This window comes from Pelophylax lessonae (assembly GCF_965119305.1).
Source record: "Pelophylax lessonae genome assembly, chromosome: 4".
NCBI lineage: Eukaryota > Metazoa > Chordata > Amphibia > Anura > Ranidae > Pelophylax > Pelophylax lessonae.
This window is the reverse complement of record NC_138771.1, coordinates 524944524-524957119: the sequence shown is the minus strand read 5'-3', so window position 1 is coordinate 524957119 and position 12596 is coordinate 524944524. Positions and strand designations below refer to the sequence as shown.

At 47.7% G+C, this 12596-nt stretch overlaps 1 protein-coding gene across 2 annotated transcripts in view; it reads left to right on the top strand.

The window, feature by feature from the left end:
* Window positions 1–12596, top strand: part of NUP50 (nucleoporin 50) — a 58517-nt gene that overhangs the window by 21403 nt on the left and 24518 nt on the right. For both annotated transcript variants that reach the window (XM_082254892.1, XM_082254891.1), the window contains 2 exons: window positions 1900–1983; window positions 10168–10336. In XM_082254892.1, coding sequence (XP_082111018.1) covers window positions 1900–1983; window positions 10168–10336 — 253 coding nt within the window. The remainder of the gene's footprint in view (window positions 1–1899; window positions 1984–10167; window positions 10337–12596) is intronic.

The window sequence follows — 12596 nt, the reverse complement described above, 5'->3', positions numbered from 1 at the left end:
GTGTGCTGTTGTGGTGTGTGTGTGTATGTGTTGTTGTTGTGTTTTTTTTTTTTTTTTAGGTGCGCTCCAGTTGTTTTGGTTGACTATAGTTGGCCTTTTTTTTTCGCTGTTCCCGCCCCTCATGTTGAACACTGCTTTGGGACGTCCTAGGAGAAAATGGGATTTTTGATTTACCGTAAAATCCCTTTCTCTGATGTTCGTTGATGGACGCGGCACCCACCATACTGTGGAGTTGTAATTATTTTGACACTGCTTGTAACAAAACTGAGTACCTATAGCAGAGAGCAGGAGTTATACCCCCTGGGACTGCCCATAGGCGTAGCCAGACTTTTTTCTGCCTAGTGTCCTACTCCTGTAGGGGGCAGTATAACCCAACAGTTAAGAAGATCAAGGGCGGTGTCCGTCAATTAACATTAGAGAAATAGATTTTACGGTAAGTCAAAAATCCCATAGTCTAATATATACTTTTTTTGGGTTAATGAGGGTTTGTTTTTTTTTTGTTTTTTTTTTGTTTTTTTTTTTAATTAGTGACTTCTAGGAGAGTTAGCAAAACATCCTGTGTGCATGAGGCCAATGAACAATTGCTGTGTTTATAGGGAACATCTTGAAATGTTAAAGCGGAGTTCCGGGCACAAAATGTTTTTTTTTTTTTTTTTTTTTTTTTTTTTTTGTGCCCCTCCGCTAGCTACACATAACCTGAAAAGGAATTGGATAGTTATTTATTTTTTTTTTTTGTACACTCACCTTGTAATCGAAGATCGTAAATACTCACCTCAGGGTACTTCCTCCTCCAGCGCCGAGGCTCACCCCGTCACTTCCTGCCTCGTGATGATTCCTGGGAGCTGAACGTCATCGCTCCCAGGAATCAATGCGACGGCACTGGCCCCGCACGTCACTTCCGGGGCGACGCCGCATTCCCCTGCTAAACAGCTTCTGGGCATGCCCAGAAGCTGTTTAGGAATGCGGCGCCGCACCGGAAGTGACGAGAGGGGCCGGTGCGGCGCATTATGGGAGAAGAAGACACCAAAGAGGACCGCGCCAGCTTCAGCTGCCCACAAGAGAGATGGAAACGCTGTGGAAGAAATTTTCAAAGTAAGTATTTCTTCTTGCAGGTAAGTGCGAACCGGGACAGATCAGAGGCTAGCCATTGTGGAATGTGCTAGCCCTGACTGTCCCAGGGGTATGTTCATCAAAAAATTAGATCTGTGCCCGGAACTCCGCTTTAATTATCTAAGTGCCCTGAAAGATGTACTTTTTGTTTGGAAATCCCCTTTTAAAAATAACAGTACACTTTCTCTCTCTCTATCTATCTATCTATCTATATATATATATATATATATATATATATATATATATATATATAATGTAGTGTAAGATCCAAAGCACTGCTGGCTCTTGACTTAGTTGGAGTGGAATTTGTTGATGTCACTACGGTTCTGCTCACTGTTCTTCTTGCTGGAGAGACTGACGTGAAGAAGAAAAGCCCTGCCTCTAACAAGATAGCCACCTCCACACAGACACTATGCCGAACAAGGCATGGTAAACCAGTATGAGGAAAGGATGATCTGTAGGGAGATCCCAGGCAATACTGGTGACTTTTCATTTGTCCTTTGCCTTTTTAGGGAAAGCTTCCAAGTCCAGGTCTTGTTTTACATCGGACACTTTTTTTTTTTTTTTTTTTTTTTTTTTTTTAGTAGACTTATTCCTGTAGTCCTTTTATTAGGTCTGCTTTTTATTGATTTGGACAAATCCATCTAGAATTTAGGAGCCGGCTTTTTTTTTTTTTTTTTTTTTTTTTTTAAAAAGCGCCTTTCCATCTTGGCTCCTACAGGGTTTGTTTTGCATGACATCTGCTTACCCCCATTAATTGTTTTTTCTCTCCACTTTTCTGTTGTACAGGCAGGAACGTTCTCTGTAGCAAGTCAAGATGTTCTGAAGAACAGGGCAATTAAGAAAGCAAAGAGAAGGAACCCTGGAAGTGATGTAAGTCTGAATATTCATCTTTTATATGGCTGAAGTTTGTGGACACCTGATCATCACACTTATGTGAGCATGTTTGATGTCCTATTTCAAAACCCCCAACAAGTAATATGGAGTTTTACCTTATGTGGCTATAACAGCCTCTACTACTTCAGGAAAGGCTTTCCACAAGATTTTGGGGCGTATTTGGGAGTTTGTGCTCATTCAGCCAAAGGAGCTTTTGTGACATCAGGTGACTGATATTAAATGAGTTGACCTGGCTCATAACCAGCATTTCCGTTCATCTCAAGTATGTTCCAATTTAGGCTTTAGGTCATGGCTCCGCATGGACCAAACTAGTCTCAATGGAGCTGTCTCTGTGCACCGGGCCACAGTCATATTGGAACAGAAAATGGTGCACAGTTGTTGAAATTGTTTTTGTACACTGTAGCATTAATGGTAAGATTTTTTTTTTTAATGGAAATTGGTCTTAAAATGTATCTGTCCTTATGCAGCCTTCACTCACAGGCTTCCCCAGTGCTGCAGTTTGTCATTGGTATGAACAAGCACACAATGGATTTTTTTTTTTTTTTTTTTTTTTTTTTTTACAGGTAAGGTAACAGGGGCTGTTATGGTTGACTTGTTGCCTGTCTGTCATTGACTTTAGCGGTTGAGAGTCACTAACCAGAAGCAAGCCTGCAGCCATTGATGTCTGAATTCTTTATGTAGCATGGATGAATTCTGCATTATCTTGTGGTGATTTTTGCAGTCAGACACCATGCTAGAGTAAACGTCATTTGTGCTTTTCCATGGCTTGCTGTTTAGCAGCAGGCCTGCACATATGAGTACAGTCTTTTTGTATGTGTGTGTTGGATTATACCTGTATCATTCTGTGTTTGGGTTATTTGGTTTGTTTTATAATAATAAAAAAAAAATTGGCATACTGTACCTTGTTTAATAATCAGTGATTTAGTGCCGGTTCACACTCTTGCGGCTGCGGCGATTGCATGTAATATCGGAGCGCACTGCTCCTTCATTACATGCGATCGGCTGTGCGGTGCGAATTCAGCCATACACTTTGTGTGGCTAAATTCGCATTGCACCTGCACAAAAGTCGCACATGACCCTTTTTTTCAGCCGCATCAGGATCGGATCGCACAGTGGTTCACACTTGTGACTTGTGTGATCCGATCCGGTGCGAACTGTAAAGATCGCACTGCGATATGCGATCATGGGGGTGTTAACATTTCATTGACACCCCCAGCGTATCGCATATGGCAGTGTGAACTGCCAAGGGTGCGTTTGCGATGCGGGAACAGGCTATGAATTCGCAGCCTTCCCGCATCGCATAAGTGTGACCCGGCACTTAGTCATGCTACCAAAAGATCAGCAAAACAAGCAGGCAACTAGAATTTTCAGTAGGTCAGCAATAACAAGCTATGTGTTTTTCTTTGTGAGGTTGTTAGTATGGCCAAGGCAAAAAGACGCCAAACTACGGTACCTAAAATTCTCCATCGGTGACGCTCTAAACGCCTACAAGTTACCAGTTGCACTGGAGGTCTGGTCTTAGAATTATTGTTCACTCTTGATGTTCACAACAATACCTCACAAGTGTGATGCGATCACCGTTTACATATGCATACGGGACTTAAGTGTGCATTCGAATTTGCACGTAAGGACGGGTGCGCTTTAAAAAAAATGTTTCTCTTACGTCCTGCGACAGTCGCCGCCTCCCCTAAGTCATCACTATTGGGTATTGACTTCCGCTCTGCAGGAGTAGCTAGGCATAAGACTTAGTCAAAAGAACAAAAGCATTTAGCATAGACGCACCCATGGGGGCTGTCCCACTGGTCAATACCCCCCTGCAGTGATCCCTCCCAACTCAGTTTGTTTCTGCCTAGCGTCAGGAGTAGTTAGGCTTCCCTGTGCTGGGGCTACAGTCTCAGCCTTTCTAATCTTTTTTTCTTTGATTTTCTTTGAAAATGTCAGTTTTTTTCTTTGTTTTACTAGCTGTTTATTTTGTCAGCTTTAGTTTTAGTCGGATCTTCGGATGAAGATGGATTCTTGCGGAGCTGGGAATCGGACTGACCGCCCTGGTTCTCCAGGGCAGAGGGTCGGAGGGACCCCCAGCCCGCCATCGAGCATTCAGCCATGTGTTCGTCCTGGCATTATAAACGACCCATCCCTGCTTGCAGCAGGGATGCAGCCTGTGAGGTGGCTACCTCACTGGACACATCTGCAGTGCTGCAGTGTCCTGTCCTTGGCTAACGGCATTGGCTGTCAGATGAGGACATCGGCTTTCCGTTCATAGAGGCACCCCACGCCGTCCGGTACAGGTAAGTACTTTCTGTGTGGGGCCTGTGTTGCTGTGTATTCCCCACGTCTGTGCCTGTGTGGGGCTCCCTGATGCTATCCCTGCGGGGGTCTCCTTTTTACATGCAGTGCTGTGTGGTTTTGGGGGCCCCTTCCCCTGTCACTGCGGTGTTTTTGGGCCGCAGACTGTGTGTGGCGGGCCGCAGCCTGTAAAAACCGCGCGGTCCGCCATTTTAGGTATGGGCAAGCATGTCTGGCATCACTGTGGGCTTAACTACATGCTGTTTTGGCGCCATCTTGTGTGTGGCAGAACGATCGTTCCGAGTACATGTTCGGCGGCCATCTTGCCGAAGCCTCCCATTCAGTTCTATGGGCAGCCATTTTCCCTGGGTCTTACAGCTTATAGTTCAGCCTCTGATGACCTCACTTCCTTTTCCACTGAAGCAGCGATCGATGTGGTAACACTCTGTGGGGGCTCTGCAGACTCTCTCTTCCATAGCTCCTTGTTTTGTCCTTCCTGGCTCAGTTTTGTCTCCTTTTGGGGGGTCTGTGTTCACTCTGCATATAGTGGTGGGCTGCGCACTCCGGAGCGATCTTAAAGGGCCAGTACCTTTTTTCTTGTACTTTCTTACTGTAACTTAGGCAATGGAATCTCAGGACAGCAAATTCCCTCCAGCCCTGGTGGGGGACCCCAGTCCTGCTGTACCCCCTGTTACACCTGATTTGGCCGCCGTAGTGGCGTCTTCATTATCCAAAATGGAGGTGCTGATGGCTGAACGAGCTGCTAGGAAAAGGCCTAGATTATCTATCTCTTCTGATTCAGCTGGTGATGTGGCGGGCGTGCCCTTTTCAGGGTCTCGCTCATCCCTGGACCCACTGTTGTCTGAGGTGGAGGGGGTTGATGATTCTCCCCCGGGGGTCGCCTGAACGCGCAACTATGGATGAGTTGATCTTATCTGTGAAAGACACTACATTTGGAGGATGAGCCCACTCCTCCGGGCATTGTGTCATCGTTTGGTACACATAGGACCCACAAGTCGGCGCAGATTGTTCCCTGCCCCACTGAATTTCATTACACTGTGAATGAACTGTGGCGCAATTTTAAAACGTCCATTCACGGTACCTAGTCGCTTTAAACTGCTATATCCCTTTGCGCGGGCTACGTACACGCGCTGGTGTGTGCCTCCACAGGTGGATCATACTGTGGCCGTCTTAAACAAGGCTACCTTGATTCCCACTGAGGACACCCCGGTGTTCTGGGATCCCACGGACAGGAGGTTGGAGTCTCTTGCCCGCCATTCCTACACGATGGCGGGTTCCTTGCTCAAACCTATTTTCGCGTCCTTTCTGGTGGCTCAGGCGGTGGCGGATTGGACTAAGGTGCTTAGACGCAACCTCGTGTCTGATTCTGCCCCACCTGCCACGCTGGCTATGGTGGATCAAATTCACCAAGGAGTCATGTATTTGTGCGATGCGGCCTTAAATGAGGCCCCTCTCGCCGCACGCCTGTCGAGTGTCGCGGTGCTTAACCGTCGACTGATCTGGCTGAAGAGCTGGTCGGCTGACCAGGCATCACGGAAAACAGTTGCTGATTTTCCATATGCAGGTTCTCACCTTTTTTGGCGAGGCGTTGGATACCTTGGTAAAAGGCGTCACGGGGGGGCAAGAGCACGATGCTGCCCCAGAACCCGAAGAACAAGTCCTTTCGTGGCAAGCGGGGTTCCGCCTCTCGACCCAATCAAGGGTCCTTTCGTGACTTTAGGAATCAAACCAAGGGCAAGCCCTTCAAGGGCCAAGGTAGGCAGAAGAAACCCTGGGCGGGCAAGCAGAAGTCCAGCAATGCCGGTGCAGCGGGTCACTCCGCCTCTGCCTGAAGGGGCGCCCTCACCCATTTCTGGGGTGGGGGGACGTTTGCGCGGTTTCCTCCAACCTTGGCTGCTCCGAATACCGGACAGGTGGGTTCGGGAAATCATTCGATCAGGGTACAAGATCGAATTCCTTTCCCGGCCGGTGGACAGATTTTTTTCCCTCAAATCCTCATTTAACCCCAGGGCGCCTGCAGGACCTGCATCAAGCGGTGCAGGACCTCCTTGCTCAGGGGGTGATTGTCCCAGTGCCTCATCGGGACAGGTTTCGGGGGTTTTATTCCAATCTGTTCACTGTGCCCAGAAAGGAGGGCAAGGTACGTCCTATTCTGGACCTGAAAGCGCTGAACTGCTTTGTGCGCATTTGGAAGTTCCATATGGAATCTCTCCGCTCGGTGGTGGCCTCCCTGAGCCCAGGGGAATTCCTGGCCTCTATAGACCTGAAGGATGCATACCTACACATCCCCATTTACCGAGGGTCACCAGAGGTACCTTCGGTTCGCTATTGCGGAGGACCACTATCAGTTTGTGGCATTACCTTCAGTCTCGCTTCGGCTCCAAGGGTCTTCACCAAAGTGCTGGCGCCTGTTCTGGGCCTGCTAAGGGCACAGGGCGTTGCCGTCTTGAGGTATCTGGATGATCTCCTCTTAAGATCGAGTGTCAGCCAGAACCTAATGTGCGATCTGTCCACCACGGTACAGACGCTCCAGGAGTTCGGATGGACCATCAACGTACAGAAGTCGTCCTTGTGTCCTTCGGTTCGTCTTCCCTATCTGGGAATGATCCTGGACTCTGCTCAGGCAAAGGTGTTCTTGCCGGAGGCCAAGCTCTGCATCTTACAGGACGAGATCAGGTCACTCAGGACCTGCATGTGGTCCCTTGGGTTGATGGTATCGGCCTTCGAGGTGATACCCTTCGCTCAGTTTCACACAAGGTCTCTTCAAGCGGAGATCCTGGCCAGGTGGGACAGACTACTCAGTCCTTGGATCTGAGTGTCTCTTTGAGTCGCCGGACCAGAATGGATCTTCTGTGGTGGCTACAGTCCCCGGCAGTGTCAGAAGGCAAATCCTTCCGTCTGTTACTGTGGACAGTGATTACCACGGATGCCAGCCTGTCGGGCTGGGGTGGAGTCCTGGGCAACCTGTCTGCCCAGGGCACTTGGTCGGAGGAGGAATCCTCCCTTCCGATCAACATTTTGGAATTGAGAGCGATCAAACTCTCTTCCAGTGGTCGGACCGACTTTGGGGCCGTCCTGTTCGGGTACAGACAGACAATGCTACCGCGGTGGCTTACATCAACCACCAAGGGGGCACCGGGAGGTGACCGACATTCTGTCTTGGGCCGAGACTCATGTCCTGGCGATTTCAGCAGTTCACATTCCGGGTGTGGAGAATTGGCAGGCCGACTATCTGAGCCGCCAGACCCTGGACCAGGGGGAATGGTCCCTGCACCTGGAGGTCTTCCAAATGCTGTGTGCGAAGTGGGGATCCCCGGACATGGATCTGTTCGCGTCTCGGCTAAACCACAAGGTGGAAAGGTTCGTGGCAAGAACGCGCGAGCCTCTGGCAGACGCCTGGGATGCGTTGGTGGCCCCTTGGCATCAGTATCGTCTGATGTATGCTCTTCCTCCGATTCAGTTGTTGTCCAGGTTCCTTCGCAGGTTAGCCTCAGAACCGCACTTGGTGATTCTGGTAGCGCCGGACTGGCCGCACTGGTCCTGGTACGCCGACGTTGTTCACCTGGCAGTGGCGCCTCCTTGGCGGCTGCCAATGCGGGAAGATCTGTCTCAGGGACCGATCTTCCATCCTGCTTTACAGTCGTTGGCTTTAACGGCCTGGCTGTTGAAAGCCAGGTCCTGAGAGACAGGGGTCTCTCCTCAGAGGTCATTCCTACTCTAATCAAGGCTAGGAAAGCCTCTTCTGGTAAAATCTATTACCGTACCTGGAAAGCTTATTTCGCCTGGTGTGAGTCCAGGGGGGGGGGGGTTCTCCCCTCGCTCGTACTCGGTGTCGAGAGTGTTGGCTTTTCTCCAGACTGGTGTGGACCAGCGCTTGGCGCTGGCCACGATAAAGGGCCAGGTATCTGCACTGGCTATTCTTTTCCAACGCCCTGTGGCGTCTCATTCCTTGATTCGCACCTTTATTCAAGGTGTGCGACATTTGGCCCCTCCCCGGAGGGAGCCTTTACCTCCATGGGACTTGAACTTAGTTCTGTCCGCGTTACAGCGTTCTCCCTTTGCAAACATCCGGGAGATATCGTTGCCTCTGCTGTCTTAGAAAGTTGCTTTTTTAGTGGCGATCACTTCGGCTCGCGGGGTGGAGTTGGCAGCGTTTTCTTGCCGCTCTCCTTACTTGGTGATTCACAAGGATACGGTGGTCTTGCGACCTCATTCCTCTTTTCTCCCTAAGGTGGTCTCTGAGTTCCACCTTTTTAATAAGGACATTGTTTTGCCTTCTCTGTGCGAAGCCGAAGCATCCTAAGGAGGTTGCATTGCATTCCTTGGATGTTGTCGGGGCGATCAGGGTTTACCTGTCGTCCACTGAATCCTTTCGGAAATCGGATTCCCCCTTTGTCCTTCCTGAGGGACCTCGGAAGGGCATGGCTGCGTCGGCAGCGACCATTGCCAAATGGATCAGACAGACCATTGAACATGCCTATGCTTTGAAGGAACGGGTTCCACCCTTCCCTGTTAAGGTACACTCTACCAGATCTTTGAGTACGTCCTGGGCCTACTGGCATTGAGCTTCGGTGGCCCAGGTGTGCAAGGCTGCGACTTGGTCGTTGGTGCACTCCTTTTCCAAACTCTATAAGGTGGATGTTCTGGCATCAGCTGATGCCTCCTTTGGCCGCAAAGTTCTCAGTGCGGCAGTGCCATAGGGGACCCTTGTTTTTTTGTGGGTCCCTGGCTGTTGGGGTGTTTATCCCCTGGATATTTGTTTTCCCGGGTTGTTCCTGTTGAGCCTTTTCTATTGCCCAGAAGGTTCTTTTACTGTGCGTGTAAGGTTCCTTTCTCTGATGTGGGTACTGCGTTGCCTTTTCTACGGTTGCGTCTCCCACCCCTCATGTCTACACTGCTTTGGGACATCCCAATAGTGATTACTTAGAGGAAGCGGCGACTGTCGGACGTAAGAGAAAACTGAATTTTTTGTAAAATCTTACTGTAAAATTCCTTTCTCTGAGTCCTCCGACAGTCGCCGTCCCCGCCCCTCTTTTGGCGTTTTTTCTTGTACACCTACTGCTATTCTACCAAACTAAGTTGGGAGGAATCACTGCAGGGGGGTATTGACCAGTGGGACAGCCCCCGTGGGTGTGTCTATGCTAAATGCTTTTGTTCTTTTGACTAAGTCTTATGCCTAGCTACTCCTGCGGAGCGGAAGCCAATACCCAATAGTGATGACTTAGAGAAGGCGGCGACTGTCGGAGGACTCAGAGAAAGGAATTTTACGGTAAGATTTTACAAAAATTCCGTTTTTTCTCTTTAAGAGCGCAATACGTGTGTGTGATTTTCCCATGTTGGGTATGTGGTGGGGGGGGGGGGGGTTGATCCAAGAGAAAGGGATCAGCTTCATGCTAACAGACCCATTTGTATTCCTGCATTTATGAAAACAAACAATTTTTCCTTTTTAGATTTGGGAAAATACACACCTGTGCGCAGCCATATTTGCTTTTTTTTTTTTTTTCATATATAGGCTTTGTTTTGTCCTAAGATGTGGAATGCAAAAAACAATTCAGCTGACAGATGATACACATGTGGCATTGCTGGTTGATATCAAGAGGATATAGAAAATGCACATATGTATTGTTTACAACTGATTGCCTTTAAAAAAAAAATAAAAATAAAATAATGGAATTGCAATGAAAATTGTGAAAATTCCTTCTCTGAGGAGTGGTGGTATTTTATGAACAGTCTTCAAATGTTCTGCTTGAATAGACTGCAGATATCTTCAAACTGCTGTCATATGACTAAGTCCCATGAGGGATTCTGGGAGCTTGCCCTGTTTCATTAAATTATTTTTTTCTTCCCATCTAGTCTGAAAAAGGAGGAGCCTTCAAAGGCTTTCAAGGCTTGGTACCATCTGGAGCATCATTTACTGGATTTGGAAATGTAGCTAAACCACTTCAAGGCCTGACCAATGGAAATGGTGGCACATCCCTGTTCGGGAATTCAAAGCCCGCAGCTGAAAGCAAACCTGTTTTTGGTAAGTTTTCAGGGATTGTTTTGTGGTGTGTGTTTTTTTTTTTTTTTTTTTTTTTTTTCTTATCTGCCGAAAATGCAAATATTTACTGCAGCTGGGGTAAGGAAGCAACAGGCATAACAGACTGCTAGGTGACAGGACAATTCTGCTGCCAGAGAGTCACAAGAGTTAAACTCCAGCTCTTCTCCCCAAAACAGATCCATTGCGCTTGTAAATGAACCACAACCCCACTGTTTGTGTGTAACTTGCTTCGTTTAGCTTTTATAAAGCAGGTTTATGTGTCTGTCTGATGTCACTCCTCCTCCTGGCTATATTTCAAAGTTCCTCTTTCCTTCCATTTTCCAGTCTTGATACTACATGTCCCATGAGCCTCTAGCTTCAGGACAGGCTATGGTAGAACTAAAAAAGAAACTGACTTCATTCACACGTTTGAGTTGGCTGGGTGTATCTCCTCGCTGTGTCTTTGTATTGACAGCTGGGAGACCTTTCCGCTGTCAGAATACACTGATCAGCGATGCAGTCTTTTGCCTGTGGCACTGATCATGCAGTAGTTTGGGAAGGTTGAACAAAAGTCAGTCAGTAGACCAACTTCCTTTCAACAGTGGCCAAACGCTAGCTGAATTGTGATCTTTGTATGGCCAGCTTAAAGCGGAGTTCCACCCTAAAAAAATGTTTAGATAAAAATACCCCCGAGACAGTCAGGGCTAGTGCATTTAAGCGACGATGACCTCTGAACTGTCCCGTTTCACTTACCTGTAAAAATAAATACTTACCTTGAAAATGTCTTGTCCAGCGCTGCCATCTCAGGTGTGGGCAGCTGAAGCCGGAGCGTCCTCTTTGGTGACGTCTGAGTCCCAGAATGCCCTGCTCGTCACTTCCCGTTGCAGGCGCGTCATCCCTGCACAGCTTCTGGGCATGCCCAGAAGCTGTGCAGGGAATGACGCGCATGGACAGGAAGTGGCGAGCAGGGCAGGTGCAGACGCATTGACTCCTGGGATCGATGACGTTCATCTCCCAGGAATCAGTGCAAGGAGGAAGTGACGGCGCGGGCTGCAGAGGCAGTAAGGAAGGGAAGTATATTTTCTTTAAAAACAAGGCAAGTGAATCAAAAAAAAAAATGTAATTATCCAATTGTTTTTCAGGTAATTTAGAGCAAGCGGACGGGGAAAAGCTAATTTTGAGGGTGGAACTCCGCTTTAAGGAGAGGGGGAGCTTGGGGTAGGACTAGGTAGATGAAGTTTCACCATTCATTTTTGCGGTATTGGAAGGTACTTCTATAGTTGAGAACAAGTAGATAAATGGTGGCCTCGGGCAAGAAGACACCAGAGCAATGCTGAAAGCACTTTACATCACACACTAATTTTGGAAGCCTTAATTAGCAAATTAACAATGTGGAATGTATGTTCTTTTGTTAAAGAATGTTAAAGGGTTAGTTCACCTTTTACAAAAAAAAAAACTGACTAAGCGGGTAAGGAGTGTTTGTAGATAAAAACAAACCATCCAGCTTTGACTAAAAATGAATAATGTTCTTTCTACAGGTGTAGCCATTAACATGCCTCATGAGGTCTGACTAGACTCCCAGGACGTTGCTAGTGTGTTGCTAAGTGAGGCCTACTTGTTACTGTTCACCTCCGCTATCACAGGTGTGAGCTCTTTCTGTTTCAAACCCTGTCATGTGCTCTTTCTCACCCCTGATGCAATGTCTGAGCTCAGCATTTAAGAGCTCACTCCTGTGCTGGTGGAGGTGAGCAGTAATGACTAGGTCTCGCTCTAGCAACATCCTGGGAGTACTCCAGTCAAGCGTCGTGAGGTATGTAAATGGCTTACACCTATAGCAAGGGCAATATTCAACTTTAGTCAGAGCTGCACAGTTTGCTTTTATCTAAAGGTAATTATGTTAGGCTCTGTTCACACCTGAGCATATTTCAGCTTGTAAAATGCTCATCTCTGTAGTCTCAAAACGCCCAACAAGCAAAATCTCTTTAATTTTAATGGCCCCTGTTAACATCTGAATGTTTTGTCGCCTGAAGCTCAAAGTACATGAGCTTCTTTTTTGGCAGATTACAAGCGTTTTGGTTGGTTATCAATGGCTGCCTCAAAACAATACGCTCAGGTGTGAATGGAGCCTTAAACTAATCTCTTGTGCTGTATACAAATTTGCCACTGACACTACTTTCTCAGTACAGTACCTGTATGCCTCCTGCCTTTTCACAGGGTAGTGAATTAATATCCTTCCAGAGACATGCTGCTGCAAACTAAGTGT